Genomic DNA, 14,335 nt, shown 5'->3' with positions numbered 1-14,335 from the left:
GGTTCTTCCTTCAAAGTGCTTCTCCGTCGTGGTTCCGGTCGTGGTTCCGTCGGTAGAACTGTTCTCTCTCTGTTTTCCAGTTTTAGAAACAAACTGAAGGAAAAAATGAAATATTTGGTTTTCCGGGACTTTCCTCTGAAGTTCCGATAAAGTTCGGTTTCACTCATGAGTTTCCTTCAGCTTCATGTCTCTGCTGGACCCACCGAACCTCCAGATCCGAACCGGGCTCCGTGGAAGGTCAAAGGTCTCATTATCAGACACGAACCCGCAGCTTGCCCCGCGTTCTGCGGTCCTGCGGTCCTGCGTGGCGCTCAGTGCACCGCCACCGCGGACTGCAGCGGCTCTGCGGGCCCGGCCGGGCTGCCCTGGCCGGCGGCTGCCTGCGGAGACGTCGGGCTCAGGGAACGCGGGGAGTGAGCCAGGAAGGCCGAGATGTGTGCGGGCAGGCCGGGTGCGGGTTTGATGGGCACCGGGATGGCGGGCAGAGTCTGTCCGCCGTGGCAGAGCGTCTTCAGCGGCATGCCGTAGGCCGAGTAGTCCGCGGGAGCTACGGAGAGGGGCGCCGCGGGGTCCATGACGCCCGGGCCGTACATGTGCGGCCAGGCCGGGCTCAGCTGGTTGTGCAGCGGGTATCCGGCGGCCGGGAAGGCGGCCAGTCCGCCGGGAACCTTGTACTCTCTGGCGATGATGTTCTCGATGGCGAACGGGTGCTTGAAGCCGGACTGCTGCGTGGAGCCCAGGCCGTACCCCGCAGGGACCTGCGGGAGATGCGCGGCGGCGTGCAGCGCGCTCAGCCGCAGCTTGGCCTGCTGATGCAGGAAGTGCGCGGCGTCCTGTGGCTTGCTGGGGCCCAACGGGTCCGGCACCGGCACGCCGCCCACCTTGAAGCGCTTCCGGCGCCGCAGGAAGCTTCCGTTCTCGAACATGTCCCCACAGTTGGGGTGCAGCGCCCAGAAGCTGCCCTTTCCAGGCTGGTCCGGCCGGCGCGGGATCTTGATGAAGCAGTCGTTGAAGGAGAGATTGTGCCGCAGGGAGTTCTGCCAGCGCTGCGTGTTCTCCCGGTAGTAGGGGAAACGCTCCATGATGAACTTGTAGATGTCGCTGAGCGGCAGCATCTTGTCCGGGCAGCTCTGGATGGCCATGGCCGTCAGGGAGATGTAAGAGTAGGGCGGCTTCTGGTCGCTGTACGTGTTTCTGCCGGGCCGCGGCATGGTTCCGAACAGCCCGAATCACTCCAGTCCGAGTCTCTCCAAACTTTCAGCTCCTCACTGGGTCTTTACGCACAGCGACTCGCATGGTCCCGTCTGGGCTGGGAGGGAAACTCTTGAGATAAAGTTCAGGGAAAGTTGGATGAGCAGCAGCGGATGGTCCTCCGGTTCTCCTCCTGCAGGCTGCGGGGCTCCGTGCTCTCTGTGGCCGCTGCTGCGCTGCGCTAGGCGGCCCTGTCCTCCTCCATGTCCCGCTCTGCTCCGCTCGGCTCCCTGCGCGGCTGTCAACGCTGACGGCGGAGCGGCTTCATTAATGGGACACTTTTCCACAGTCACGTGACGGCCACACGTAGGAAGGGGGGTGGGTGTGTGTGGGAGCCGTGCACGCTCACGTGGACGCGCTCAGGTTGAGTGGAGGAGCAGCTGGCGGAGCTGCGGCCGGGCAGAGGAGGCTGATGACGGGGAGGATCCGCGCTGCGGGTCGCTGCGGGTCGCTGCGGAGCCTCTCACGCACGGTGTGAGCGTGGGAGCGGCGGGTGCGTGTTTCTGAGTGGGCTGTGGGGCCCCTCCAATTTGCTGTGACAAATAGGTCCGCTGAGAGCCGCCGGAGCCGCTTCCATTTCTTTATCCTCTTCAGCGCTACTGAGGAAGAGGAGGATGAGGAGGAAGGCTCAGGTAAACAAGCTATAAAAAAATCTAAATATGAATAAGTAAAAAATGAATGGAGCAGAATTTCTGTGGTCTTTTTTTAATCTAATTTATGTTTTTTGTTTTACTTTTAAACCAAATATTAAACGTTAACGGTTCGTTTTCTCTGCTGCTTCTGGATTCATATTTTCTTTATTTAATCTCCTTTAATGTCGCGGACTGCGAGGAAAATTAACCTTAAAAATGTAATTTAATTTTAATAAAAACTTTTGTAGTCAGGTTTTAGTTTTTAAAGATTTTAAAATTCTAAGTTTTGTGTTGGCGCAGTTATTAATATTACTACTACTACTAGTGATAATGATGATAATAACAACAACAACAACAACAACAATAATAATAATAATAATAATAATAATAATAATAATAATTTTATTGCAGCATTTTGTACAATTTAAAGAAACGTTTTTTTTTACGCTGTTGTCATAAATGCTGAAGCCGATCTCATCTTTTCTGTTCCGCTATTTGTCACTTTTGATTTTAATTATTTAATTGAAGATTAATTTCACTGAACAGTTTAAAGAATTTATTTTAGCTTCATGATGAAGGAGCAGATGGAGGATTAAACATGAAGACCGGGTGGAGTGTGTGTGTGTGTGTGTGTGTGTGTGTGTGTGTGTGTGTGTGTTTGGTGGGGGTCGGTTACATTTAACCACTTTAACACGTCTGACCTTTGACCCGGGCGCTGCTGAAGTGACAGACGGGATAAAAGTCTAATTAATTTATATTTATTGTGAAATAATTTTGTAATTTCCCTTTTTCCTCAGATTCTGTTTATTTGATCGTATTTGTGTTGCTTGTTTAATTATTTGTTTTATTTTATTGACCTAATAAATTCAAATGAAACTGCTGAATTATTCAGTTCTTCTCTCTCATATGATTTTATTTAGTGCATTTTTTAGTTGTTAATTTTTAGTATTAAATTTTATATTTAAGCAAAATGAAACATTTTCTTTGAAACTTGGAACCAAAACATAATTAGTTTATACTTTTAAAAAGATGGAAATGCATCTATTTTATTTTTCTTACTTATTGGTGAGTTGAGTCTGGAACAAAATGTTTTACAAAACTGGAAATAAAGAGATTTATGCATTTGATCAGAAATATTGATTTAACTGGGGAAAGTTAAATCAATCAGAACAAACAGAGTTTACACAAACACGAAGCAAATATTTCCTCAGAGCCAATAAAAGCAGACATGCTGGGCCCTCTGATTGGCTGCTGCTCAACCAATCACAGGCTCTCAGCTTCTGACGTCATCCAAGTAAATAGTTTTTTAAATTGACACTTTTCTTCAGTCATGTGGCTCCGCCCCCTCATGTCAAAGGAAAGTCACCTTAGAAGAGTTCAGACAGATCAGAACCAGACTGGTCCAGTTCAGCCTGCAGGTTGCTGGTTCTGGAGGTTCTGCTGGTTCTGGAGGTTCTGAATGGGAGGAGGTCTGCTCTCCAGTGGAACCAACTCCAGTTGACCTGGATTCTTTCCTCTGAGGCTGGGGTCATCCTGAGCGCTGGCTGTAGTCATGCTGCTACAGGACAAACTGACCACCTTCTCCTACTGCTCTCCTGTGCTGCATTACCTGGACTTATTTTAGTTTTAAAAGCCAGTTTTACATAAAATAAACCTTTTTGATCTTTCATCATGTTTTCATGTTTTTTCCTGGAGTGCTGCTTTGATTAATTCATGTTAGAGAAATCCTTTGAACCATTTAACTGAGCAAAACACCTGGGTGGGCTCAGGTGTGGGCTTCTGAAGGCTCCTCAGCTCCTTCAGACTATCCAGCAGCAAGTAGCAAACATCTGCTGAGCTCATTAACAACTGTTCCTCAGAGCGACGCTGGTAAAAATGTTAAAGAGTTAATAGAGGAGCCATGTTGGGATGACTTCCTGGAGGCGGAGCTTCAGGAAGAGCAGGAGTTTTTCCTGCTCTCGTTATCCTCTCAACATTCTTCTGCTCCACCTGTTGGACACACTGGGACTCCGTCAAACATCTCATTGGGTTGTGGAATGCTAAATGTCCCACAGACAGTGAACTCTGCACACCTGAGAGGTTCAGTTGCCAAGGTAGCTAAACACCTGAGTCTTTGGTCAGGACTAAACATGTCAGAAGTGAAATGTTTCAACGTTTTGGGCTGCTTGTCGTTTCTGCTCAGTGCTGGAGGAGAACTTGACTTCAGTTAAATCCAAAGTGAATAGATCATCAGAACCGATCACTGACAGACGGACCAGCTGAGCTGGGTCTGGGCTTCTGGTTCAACCAGCTCCATCTTCATCGTGTTCTGGTAGGACCTAAAAGTCTGAGTTCCCTTCAGGAACCTTTCCTTTGTTGGAGTTCAGAGATGTTTTCATGCTCCACCCGTCCAAAGAGCCTCCAGGTGAGTGAGGAATGCAGCTCAGGTGTGCCAGAGTTAGCTCCGCCCACAAGGTGAGCCACTGCTCTGACAGCAGGTAAAATCTGACAGATCGGAGGTCTGGGAGTCCAGGCTGGTGGTGAGAGGTTCTGACCCGGAAACCCAGAGAAGACCTCCAGGATCCATCGTATTGGGTTGGACCGTCCAGTTGAACCCCTCTGCAGCGCAGGAGGATCAAAATAAAGGTCAGAGTTTATTTTATACACTAATTGCTGCACATCAATAACAGGTAGATAAAAAAACGGAAAATTAAATTCAATTAGGTAAAAACGTCATTTTTCCGTCACTCCGGCTGCAGCCGCAGACCAGGGAAAACCGTCGGGAACGTCTCCAGAGCTACTGGGAAAAGAAGTGTGATCCCAGTCACACCCGATGGCCTGACATCGGATCAGAACCTGATTTAGCTTCCGGCTCGTTAAAGCTGATCTCAGGTCTGAATGTCTAATTAATAATTAGTCAGTAATTCCTCCTCAGGAGTTATTATCCCTCAAAGCGGCAGGAGAATTTAATTATTAGCAGCCTTTTTGTTTCCGCGCCCCGTCATTACTGTCAGGATTGATGAAACATAAACTTCATTAAAAATTAAAGTGGGATTCTTTAATTACGAGGCCGCCCTCACTGCAGCCTGAATTAGCCAAGTCAGTGATGTGCAAATGAGAGCATTATTTAAGAAACATGCTGGAAGTAGTTATGCTAATTCAGCGGCTTCACAGTGGCAGAGCGCCGCTCTCCTCCTGCACATCCATTAAATGCTGGATGCAGATTTAATGTAGCAGCCGTAGAAACGCCTGTTCATTTACTCAGATTTATTGAGACGACTTGTAAAAAGTAGCCGTTTAATTAGCTCATCTGCTCATCTGCTGCTGATGGCTGAGCTTTTTGAAAACACTCGGCAGACGCACGCTTCCTTTCCTTCAGAGGAGAAGAATTGCTGCTGCAGCGAGGAAAGGGTTCTGAACACGAGGAGAGCGGGCCGAGCTGGGCCGCGGGCGGCAACACATTGATCTCTGATCGCGTCCCAGAACTTTGAGGAGCGTCGGTCCGACCGAAACTCAAAACACAAATTTAATTCTGGATCTAAATGTTCATTAACGCTCCGTCAGAAACAGGAAGTTCCTCTGGTCCACAGGAAGTTCCTCTGGTCCACAGGAAGTTCCTCTGGTCTATGAACCTGAAGTTGGATGCCTGGATGTGACTGAAGGCAGAACCAGAACTGGGTCCAGATCTGGGAACAGCAGCATAACAGGTGTTCTGATTTGTCATACCGTCAATCCAGCATACTTTATGGTAATGCTCACATCGATGTTACGTCACATACTGCTTACTCAGCAGATTTCTTATAAATCCGTCATATCTGTGTGTTTTGTTTCTCAGAAGTTTATGGTAAATTTTATTTAATTAAGTTGCTATGTTAATCAAACATATTGACATAAATGACTTTTGCTGTTTCCAATATTGTTACCAAACTGTAAACAAGACATTCGTCCCGTTTAGCGTCACTATTACTACAAATACTGTTTGACTACAAATTTGTTCGGGATATTTTGTCCGTATAGCTAATCTACCTTTTTAGTATTTTAATGCCTCTTTAGAAAACTGCAGGAATATGTCCTAAAAAAGCTGATGAGTAGCTGGATGCTGACCGAAGCTGTTGGGCTACAAGCAGAACATCACCTCTTTCTGGACTCTGCATGGAAATAACCAGATTTTTCTTATTTTATTGTTTTATTTACCGTAAACTTCTGAGAAATAAAACACAAAATGAAACTCCTACAGGTATGATGGATTTATAAGAAACGAAACATCGATGTGCGCATGCGCATTACCACGAGGTCTGACCGATAGACAGAACACAGGAAGCTACTGGAGTTCGACTCATTTGGCCCGGTTCGGTGTCTCAGCTGTCAAACAGCTGCAGAGTTTCCCGCTGAATCCTCTGGATCAGGTTCGGCCCTGATCCCGGCAGGAAGCTGTTAGCAGCTGTTCATCCGCAGCTTCCCGTCCTCCGCCGGTTCGGCTGGGTTCGGCTTGGAAAGCCGCCGCTCATCGGCCCAGAGAGGCAGCGGAGAGCCGGAGGGACTAAACCCACAGATCAGAGCGGAAATCCCCGAGGCGAGCTCTGCGTTAAGGTCAAGATTTACTGCGCGGGGCTCCGCTCGGCTGATTGCTCTGCTCTCCAGACGGAGTCAATTTGACCTTAGAGGCGGCGGCATTAAGGCGGCGCACCCAGGGCCCTCATGGAGGGTCCCGGGGCGGGGGCCCGCAGCTCCCGCGGTAATGGGACATTAATGCCGGGCTTCGCGCTGAATCCCGGTTCCGGTTCTGTTGGTGCCGCATCAGTCAAGCTGTCGCGCTGCATCCTGGGAGCCATTAAGCTGGATGGATCTGCTGTATTTACTGGGCTGTTATGCAATAATAAAGACAGAGGAAGTGACGCTCTTTACACAGAGAGGATTTATCTGCTTTAAACCTGCAGCTCAGATTCCTGCTGATGCTCCAGACGAACCGGAGCAAATCTGATCCATGGAGCTGCTGCTGGAACCGAACTGCTGGGAACAGGCGGGATCCGGAACTCCGCTGCGATGATTGTTAATGATTTCCTCTGAATGCATGTTTCTATAGATCCGGTCATATTAAATAACGAGAAATAAAACTGCATGTTTCTGCAGCAGAGGCTGACAGTTCAGTCTCTCTGAGTTAAGAACCGGATCAGAGACTGATTCCACATCAGAGATCCGGAAAAAACTGAATCGGAAAAAAAAGAACTGGACTAGAACAGTACAGGAAAAGGAACCGAAACAGGGAACTTTTCTGGCTCCAGTTCCTTTTGCAGCCTCGTTCTTTCTTCATTGAGTTTTTCTCAGAAACTGAATCTCTTTCCTGGAGAATCTCAGAGTAAATATTCGCAGCAAATCTCGGTGAACGAAGCAGAAGCTGCTGAACAAACAGAACAGATTCAATTAGCAGAAGATTAATGTTTGGTTTTGTTCAGAGATGAACTTTGATGTGATCGCAGCTCGGTGATAATTAAATCCAAATCCTCCTCAAACACCACAAGCTGCTGTCCGTCCGGAACGAGGCCGTGTTTTTCCAGGACTTCGCCACATCCCGCTTCCTGTCGCAGCGCGATGCGCAGGCCGAACACCAGAACGTTCTGATCCGGTAAGCCGAACACCAGAACGTTCTGATCCGGTAAGCCGAGCATCAGAGGAGAGAGGCCGGACCTGATCGGTTCATTAAGAACCGGGCCGGAAACCAAAGTTTGTCTTTTATAAAGAAAGCAGGTAAAGATGAGACACCACAGCTCTGACTGACCAGCACCGGAACCGGAACCAGAACCGTCTCACCTGCCACCTGCCCGCCTCTCTCCTCTCAGGAAGCGGCTCGTAGCGCCGCTGCAGGATCATGTGACCTGGTGGTGAATAAAGATGAATGCGGCGGCGGCTCAGCAGGAGGACACTCCATCTTAACATGGCCGCCCGGTGTCTTATGATATCTTATCATTAGTTTCTCTGACAGTGATGGAGGAGCCGCCAGCGCCGCGCCGCCAGCCGTGTATAAAAGTAACCTTCTTTCCATAATAATGGCCATTCGTCACTTCCTGAACTGTCACGCAAACAAAGTGGGCTTTAACAAGGCGTGGGGGGTCAGAGCATTCAGTGGTCCTCAGCGTTCACCTGCTGATGCGTTCAGGGAGCGTGGGACCACAGAGCATCAGGCGGCGTCATGCTGCCGGGCCGCGTCCCTCCGGACAGACCGCAGCCTGAAGCTCTGCATGCCGCAGACAAACATCAGGTCAGAGCGGCCCGCTGCCTGTCAGGCAGAGCGCAGGGAAAAATGTTAATTAAATTGTCCCTGATACTCTATAAAAAGTGTATTTGGGCTGCAGTTCATCTTATGGACTTATTTACATTAACTTCACTTAATTCTTTTGCTTTTTATTTTTTGTGTGTTCATTTAACTCAAAACTTACAAATCTTTACCCTAAAGGAACTTTTCACTTTGACTTTACTTAAAACAACTGAGTTCAATGCCAGTTTCATATCTTATGTCTGACCAACTCAATTTATTAAGTCCTTCCATCTCAGTTTGCTAAGTTTTTATAATTTAATTCACAAGGGGGACAAATTTAAGTCACACTCGCATCATTTATTTTGTTCTAATAAACATTTAAAATCTCTTTGACTTAATTCTACAGAAAGTCAACTCAAACTTTTAAGTAGTTCCTCCTAAATATTTTATAAGTTCTTAGTTTGAGCCTAATACTCTTTTTACAGTGTTCTCTAAATACACTCTAACTTAAAAGTTACATCTCTTTTCCTTAAAGGATCTTTTTACTTTGACTTTACTTGAAATAATTAAGTTTGATACCATATTTGTATCCCACGTCTGACACCATGACTCAAGCTCACCAGGGACAGATTCTGTACCAACCAGGGTGCAGAGCACAATCCACATAAGGAGGACTCAGTCCTTGACACGGCCTTCACAGGTTTGATGCCCAACCTGATGACCTTAGCTGCAGGTCTTCCTCTCTGTCACTGACCACTTTCCTGAGTAACTACGTTCAAATAAAGGCTGCCTCAGCCAAAAACCCTTTGAAAAAAGAGATCCTTTATTAATTTACTTCTTTATTTGAAGTAAACTAAATGATTTGAGTAAGACTGACTTAGATTTGTCATCTTAAACATACTTAATAAATTTGTTAAAAAAGAAAATTAACAAATTGAGTTGGATGATTATAATATATTAAATTGGTTAAACTTAATAAATTAAGTTGGATAAACTTCACTGAATTGCTTGTTACTAATTGAAGCAATTCAATTAAGTTGTTCAACTAATTTCTTTTTAGAGTGTAAATAAATAAAAGAGCAGAAATCATAACTACAAATAACATCATTTTCTCCTGAGTCCACAGACGATGCAGCTAAAAAGGAAACATTTTTATCACTTTTATTCACTTTTCAACAATAATTACATCCCACACTTAATAAATGTCCCCCCAACCCTAAGGTGGTTTGGATCTCCCACAGAACCGGACCGGTCCAGATCCACTCTGCAGAGAGCTCCTTCAGGGGTGACCTTCTCTTCCTCCAGGTCAGAGGTCAGGAGAGGTCAGCTACCTCTGCAGACCCCACACATCCCGGACACAGTCTTTTCAGACTTTGACCTCCAGGGGGCGCTACAGAGACAGTTGGTTAACTCGTTTCTTTATCTGTTAAAACAAAACTTAGAGACATTTAGATACTGTTCCTTTACTCTTATTTAATTTCCTCTAAAGATTTTATATGTTTATCATTAATGTCTGCAGGCTGTGAGTTCAGATTGATTGTCTGAACTCACAGCCAAAGCTGGTTCTGGTTCTGATGGTTTTCCAGAGATTATTATGTTTTTCTATTTCTACTTAAACTCTCAGGTTTTTTTCTGGAGGTTGAAGCTGCATTTTGATTGGCTGTTGGTCTGAATGAGAATGAGTCCAGCTTTTTAACTGATCAGAACCTGCAGACCTCAGGTTTGGGTCGGGCGACCCGTGATGGAGGAGCAGAGCTGAGATTAATGGCAGCAGCAGCAGCTCTGCTCTCATTAGTTTTGGGGGCCGTTTCCCTCAGATTGATGAGTCTGATTATCTTCATAAAACGCTGCGAGAAGCGAGAAGAGGTCGGTCATCTGGTGGAGGAAGAACCGACTGGCAGGAAGTCCACTTCCTGTCAGAGGAGAAGAAGAGCTGCAGCTGGTCGGATCGGCAGGATGCAACGTTACAGCAATAATTTAGCTTATTTCATGCAAGAGGAAAAAAATTAGGGTTGATTTTCAGTCATATTTTCACCATGTTATTCATTAATTTATAAATACAGCAGTTTACCTACGTCAGACCTAACAATGTTTGAAGCTAAATATTGAGCTGATCAAAATATATTTGAGTTAAATATTCTGGAGATAAATATTCAGGTTGCTAAGTAGCTTAATATTTAATTAGCTCTGCGCTAACTACTTCCATCCATCCATTATCTTATCCCTAATGGAGTCATGAGAGACGATGGTGCCTGACTCCAGCGGGGTCACCTGGGTGGGTCACCTGGACGGGTCACCTGTCCATCGCAGTGAGCTAACTATTTGCCTTGGAGATAAATATTTAGCTGGCTAACTAATTATTCTCTTATGACAAGCTTAATAATCCAAAGTAATGCTGATCAGTTTTGAGTGTGGTGCTTTACAAACGGCAGCTCCTATGATCCTGATCCGAACATGTCAGACAGAAACAGGAACATCCTGGTGAGTTCTGACTCTTCTTTGGGTTCACAGGAAACGTTCCTCTGAAAAGCTTCTGAAGAAATTTATGAAAACTACACACTGAGTCTGTAGAAGTTCAAGAAACTGATGTTTCCGACGTGAGATGGAGTTCCTGAATGCATCACTCAGCTGGATGAAGGTCCATGTTTGACTGCAGATTAGCGACAGCTAATTAGCTCTAATGCTACTAATGAGAGCGTCCATGTTTACCCAGACATCAGAGCGCGGACAGATTACAGGAGTAATCCGCTGAAATCCCTCCCGGCATGAACTGTTTGTCTTCCTGTGAGGAAGCTCTGTCTGCACACACACACACACACACACACACACACACACACACACACACACCAGGAGAGCCAGCCTTACTGGGACATAGCAGAACCAGATCTACACCTGAGAGACCAGAACCAGACCTGAGAGAGGAAACAGTTCCTGATCATCAGAACCAGAATAAATCAAACGAGGAGGAAGAGGAGGAAGAGGAGGGCATGGCTGCTGGACCAGCCTGCTCCCAGCAGGAAGGTTGGAGAGAAACCTTGAGGGCTGATGTTCCTGTTCGTTTGGACACATTAGAACATGTCTAGTGATGTCTAGTCATATTTTTAGCTCATACATGGTGGGCCGCTGGAAAGTTCTGTGGAGGAAAACCTGCATCATTTCTGCAGGCAGAGTGAGAGACGTGCACAGCTGCCGATTCATCAGAACGAATTCTGATGGAAAGGTTTCAACCTCCAACCGCAGAAACAGCTGCTGCCTCCTCGGCTGTCTCTGTCTCCATGGTAACCACCTTCCTTCCAGGTGAGATGAAGGGTTCAGGAACTGCTGCTTGTGGTGATGTCTTCATGCTGTGTCTCTGCAGCAACCCGGGTCGGATCGGGTCTGGTTCCGGACCAGAGTTCAGATGAATGTTTGCATCATTTATAATCGTTCTGCCTGACAGCCGCTCTCTGTCTCCTTGTGCCTCTGGGGGTCAAAGGTCAGAGTAGTGGCTGCTGAAACAGATCCGTCCATCAGCACGCGTCCATCACACGCAGTCGGCTCCCAGCAGAACAAAAACCAGAACCAGACCTCCACCTGCGGGCCCATGCTCTGACAAGAAGCTGCGTGACGGAGCAGAGAGGAAAACCTTCCCTCAGTCCGTTTCCTGATTATCATCCATCCGCTCAGCAAATGAGGCTTTTAGAGAAATTAAAATTAAGAAAATAACCTTAAAGCAGCAGAGATTAGATCCATCAGATTTATAAAATGTTTATGATACATTTCCATGAAATTCATTTCAGTTTGAAGGTTTTTCTTTGGATTTAAGCTGAACTAGAAAATTAAAGTAAAAAAAATAAATAAATCATTTTTTCACAAATTTCCTCAGAAATACGTAATTTCTGATCTGAGCTGATCATTTTTTCTGTTTTTTCTCATATTTTAGCCCCTCTCGGTTTGTTGCCTTTTTCTCATCACATCCAGTTCACACCCAACAGAGGACCAGAGCGGCAAACTGGAAATAACTGGCCTGTGTTGTACTGCCACCTACCGGCGGATCCCAGCAGCACAATATTATATAATTTTATTTTACTTTTATTTTATTTTTTTTCATGAAGACATAAAATGAAATGTCCTCACAGATATAAAAACCACCGAACCTCCAGCGGATCCAGGACCAATAAGATCCTCCAAACTACTGGAAAAAGTTGCTGAATTTACCTGCTCAGGTTCCGGTTTTATATTGAAATGCTCGGATCGAACAGCTTTGTTTCAACTGCTTTTATTGTGAAAGGTTTAGGCGGAAGCTAGTTAGCGGTGGATGTAGCAGCTAGCTAGTTCTGTGAGGTTCGGTTTAGTGCAGTCAGAACCAGGGAACCATGGCCTACCAGCTGTACCGGAACACCACGCTGGGGAACAGCCTCCAGGAGAGTCTGGACGAGCTCATCCAGGTGACACCGAGCGAACTCACCGAACCGCGGCGGGGGGGAGGGTCCGGATGTCGGTTCGGAGCCGGAGCAACTAGTTAGCCTGTTAGCTGTTAGCTCGGCTGATCCCGCTATGTTCTGAGTCAGAACCGATCCGTAATTTGATTGAGATCTGTTGACAGTGACCCAGAAAATGACGTCTGAACTGGATTTAAACCAATTAATGTTGAACTGATTTGAAACTGGTACCGTGAATTCTGCTGCTGCGGTCCGGTTCGGCTCTAAAGCTCCATTTTGGTGTTGTTTTTGGAATAAATCTGAGACTAATTGAGTCCGATCCGGGTCAACCCTCAGTTTGTTGGTCAGATTCTGTTACTAATAGCAAGAAAATTATACTCCTACAAGCTTTGTTTTATTGGCTTCGGATCAGTTCGGGTCCATCGGTACCGGACTAGTTTCACCGTCTATGCCTGAGAAATTCTTTAAGCTGCCGGGATTTTCTGTCTTCATCTTCATAGCTGGGCTCCAAATCTGGATCTTTGATTCTTCACTGATAAATGAGTCAACAACATAAGCTGTACCGGCTCTGTTAAGAAAACTACAAGTTCCATGATGCAATGTGCTCCAGTCAATCACCAGCGATCAGAGGCCGTCCAGCTCCTCTTCAGACTCGGATTGTAGTCTGTCAGTAGCTGCAGGTTCTGTGATGATCTGTTTTTCCAGCAGAATAAAATCAGATGAAAGTTGAAGATGAAAGAAAGATGAAAGTCTGGAACGAGCAAATCTTCCTGACCCAAATGGCCTCGGACGGTTCTGATGGTTCTGCTCTGTGTGTTCAGACCCAGCAAATCACCCCCCAGCTGGCCCTGCAGGTTCTCCTCCAGTTCGATAAAGCCATCAACGCAGCGCTGGCCAGCCGGGTCCGGAACCGGGTCAACTTCAGGGTGAGTCTACGTTCCTGTTTGTCTGGTCCGGAACCAGAACCAGGTCTGAACCGGGCCTCCTGTTTCTCCTCAGGGTTCTCTGAACACCTACCGGTTCTGCGACAACGTTTGGACCTTCGTTCTGAATGACGTGGAGTTCAGGGAGGTCACAGAGCTGGTCAAGGTCGACAAGGTGAAGATCGTCGCCTGCGACGGAAAGAGTGAGTCTTTGCAGAACCACAACAGAACAGAACCAGAGAATGAGAATGAGAATCAGCTGCAGGTTAGCAGCAGCAGAACCTCAGCTGGACCGGACCCGCTCAGCGACTGAAACTAGACGGGTCGGCTTCAGAGGAATTCTGAAATTAAGCCCGATCCATTCTACCAGACCTGAAAATTCTATCAGAACCACTATAACAGCAGGTCCAATCACAGCTGCAGTACCAGGTTAAACCAGGAGGCGGAGTCCTTTTCCATATGTCCCCGTGACAGCGTGCGTCCCCCTGACGGCGTTTGTCCCCCAGACGCTGTTTGTCCCCCTGACGCCGTTCGTCCCCGGGAAGCCGTTCGTCCCCGTGAAGCCGTTTGTCCCCGTGAAGCCGTTTGTCCCCGTGACCGTTTGCGTCCCCCGTGACCGTTTGCGTCCCCGTGACCGTTTGCGTCCCCGTGATCGTTTGTGTCCCCGTGAAGCCGTGCGGCCCTGTGAAGCCATTCGTCCCCGTGAAGCCGTTCGTCCCCGTGACCGTTTGCGTCCCCCGGGACCGTTTGCGTCCCCGTGACCGTTTGCGTCCCCGTGATCGTTTGTGTCCCCGTGAAGCCGTGCGGCCCTGTGAAGCCATTCGTCCCCGTGAAGCCGTGCGTCCCCGTGAAGCCGTGCGTCCCCGTGAAGCCGTG

The 14,335-nt window shown here is 47.1% G+C and overlaps 3 protein-coding genes across 5 annotated transcripts in view; 1 reads left to right on the top strand and 2 right to left on the bottom strand.

The window, feature by feature from the left end:
• LOC103129422 (forkhead box protein B1-like) overlaps nucleotides 1-1,562 on the bottom strand; it is a 1,775-nt gene extending 213 nt beyond the window's left edge. The window contains exon 1 of the mRNA XM_007540515.2: nucleotides 1-1,562. This exon is cut by the window's left edge and continues 213 nt beyond it. Within this exon, the coding sequence (XP_007540577.1) occupies nucleotides 312-1,211 (900 nt within the window). The 5' untranslated portion in view covers nucleotides 1,212-1,562 and the 3' untranslated portion in view covers nucleotides 1-311.
• Nucleotides 1,563-12,353: 10,791 nt separating this feature from the next.
• gtf2a2 (general transcription factor IIA, 2) overlaps nucleotides 12,354-14,335 on the top strand; it is a 6,458-nt gene continuing 4,476 nt past the window's right edge. Inside the window, exons 1-3 of the mRNA XM_007540509.2 lie at nucleotides 12,354-12,542; nucleotides 13,358-13,462; nucleotides 13,536-13,662. Coding sequence (XP_007540571.1) covers nucleotides 12,471-12,542; nucleotides 13,358-13,462; nucleotides 13,536-13,662 — 304 coding nt within the window. The 5' untranslated portion in view covers nucleotides 12,354-12,470. The remainder of the gene's footprint in view (nucleotides 12,543-13,357; nucleotides 13,463-13,535; nucleotides 13,663-14,335) is intronic.
• LOC107834190 (embryogenic cell protein 40-like) overlaps nucleotides 13,669-14,335 on the bottom strand; it is a 4,951-nt gene continuing 4,284 nt past the window's right edge. The window contains exons 2-3 of one of the 3 annotated variants that reach the window (XM_016665052.1): nucleotides 13,999-14,334; nucleotides 13,669-13,897 (exon numbers count right to left, since the gene is read on the bottom strand). In XM_016665052.1, coding sequence (XP_016520538.1) covers nucleotides 13,890-13,897; nucleotides 13,999-14,334 — 344 coding nt within the window. In that variant the 3' untranslated portion in view covers nucleotides 13,669-13,889. Of the gene's footprint in view, nucleotides 13,901-13,998; nucleotide 14,335 lie in introns of all 3 variants that reach the window. The other 2 variants (XM_016665053.1, XM_016665054.1) reach the window with 2 other exon arrangements.

The sequence above is a fragment of the Poecilia formosa genome, unplaced genomic scaffold, assembly GCF_000485575.1.
Source record: "Poecilia formosa unplaced genomic scaffold, Poecilia_formosa-5.1.2 Scaffold544, whole genome shotgun sequence".
In the NCBI taxonomy this organism is placed as follows: domain Eukaryota; kingdom Metazoa; phylum Chordata; class Actinopteri; order Cyprinodontiformes; family Poeciliidae; genus Poecilia; species Poecilia formosa.
The sequence above is the reverse complement of the archived record's forward strand: the minus strand, read 5'-3'. Positions and strand labels throughout refer to the sequence as shown.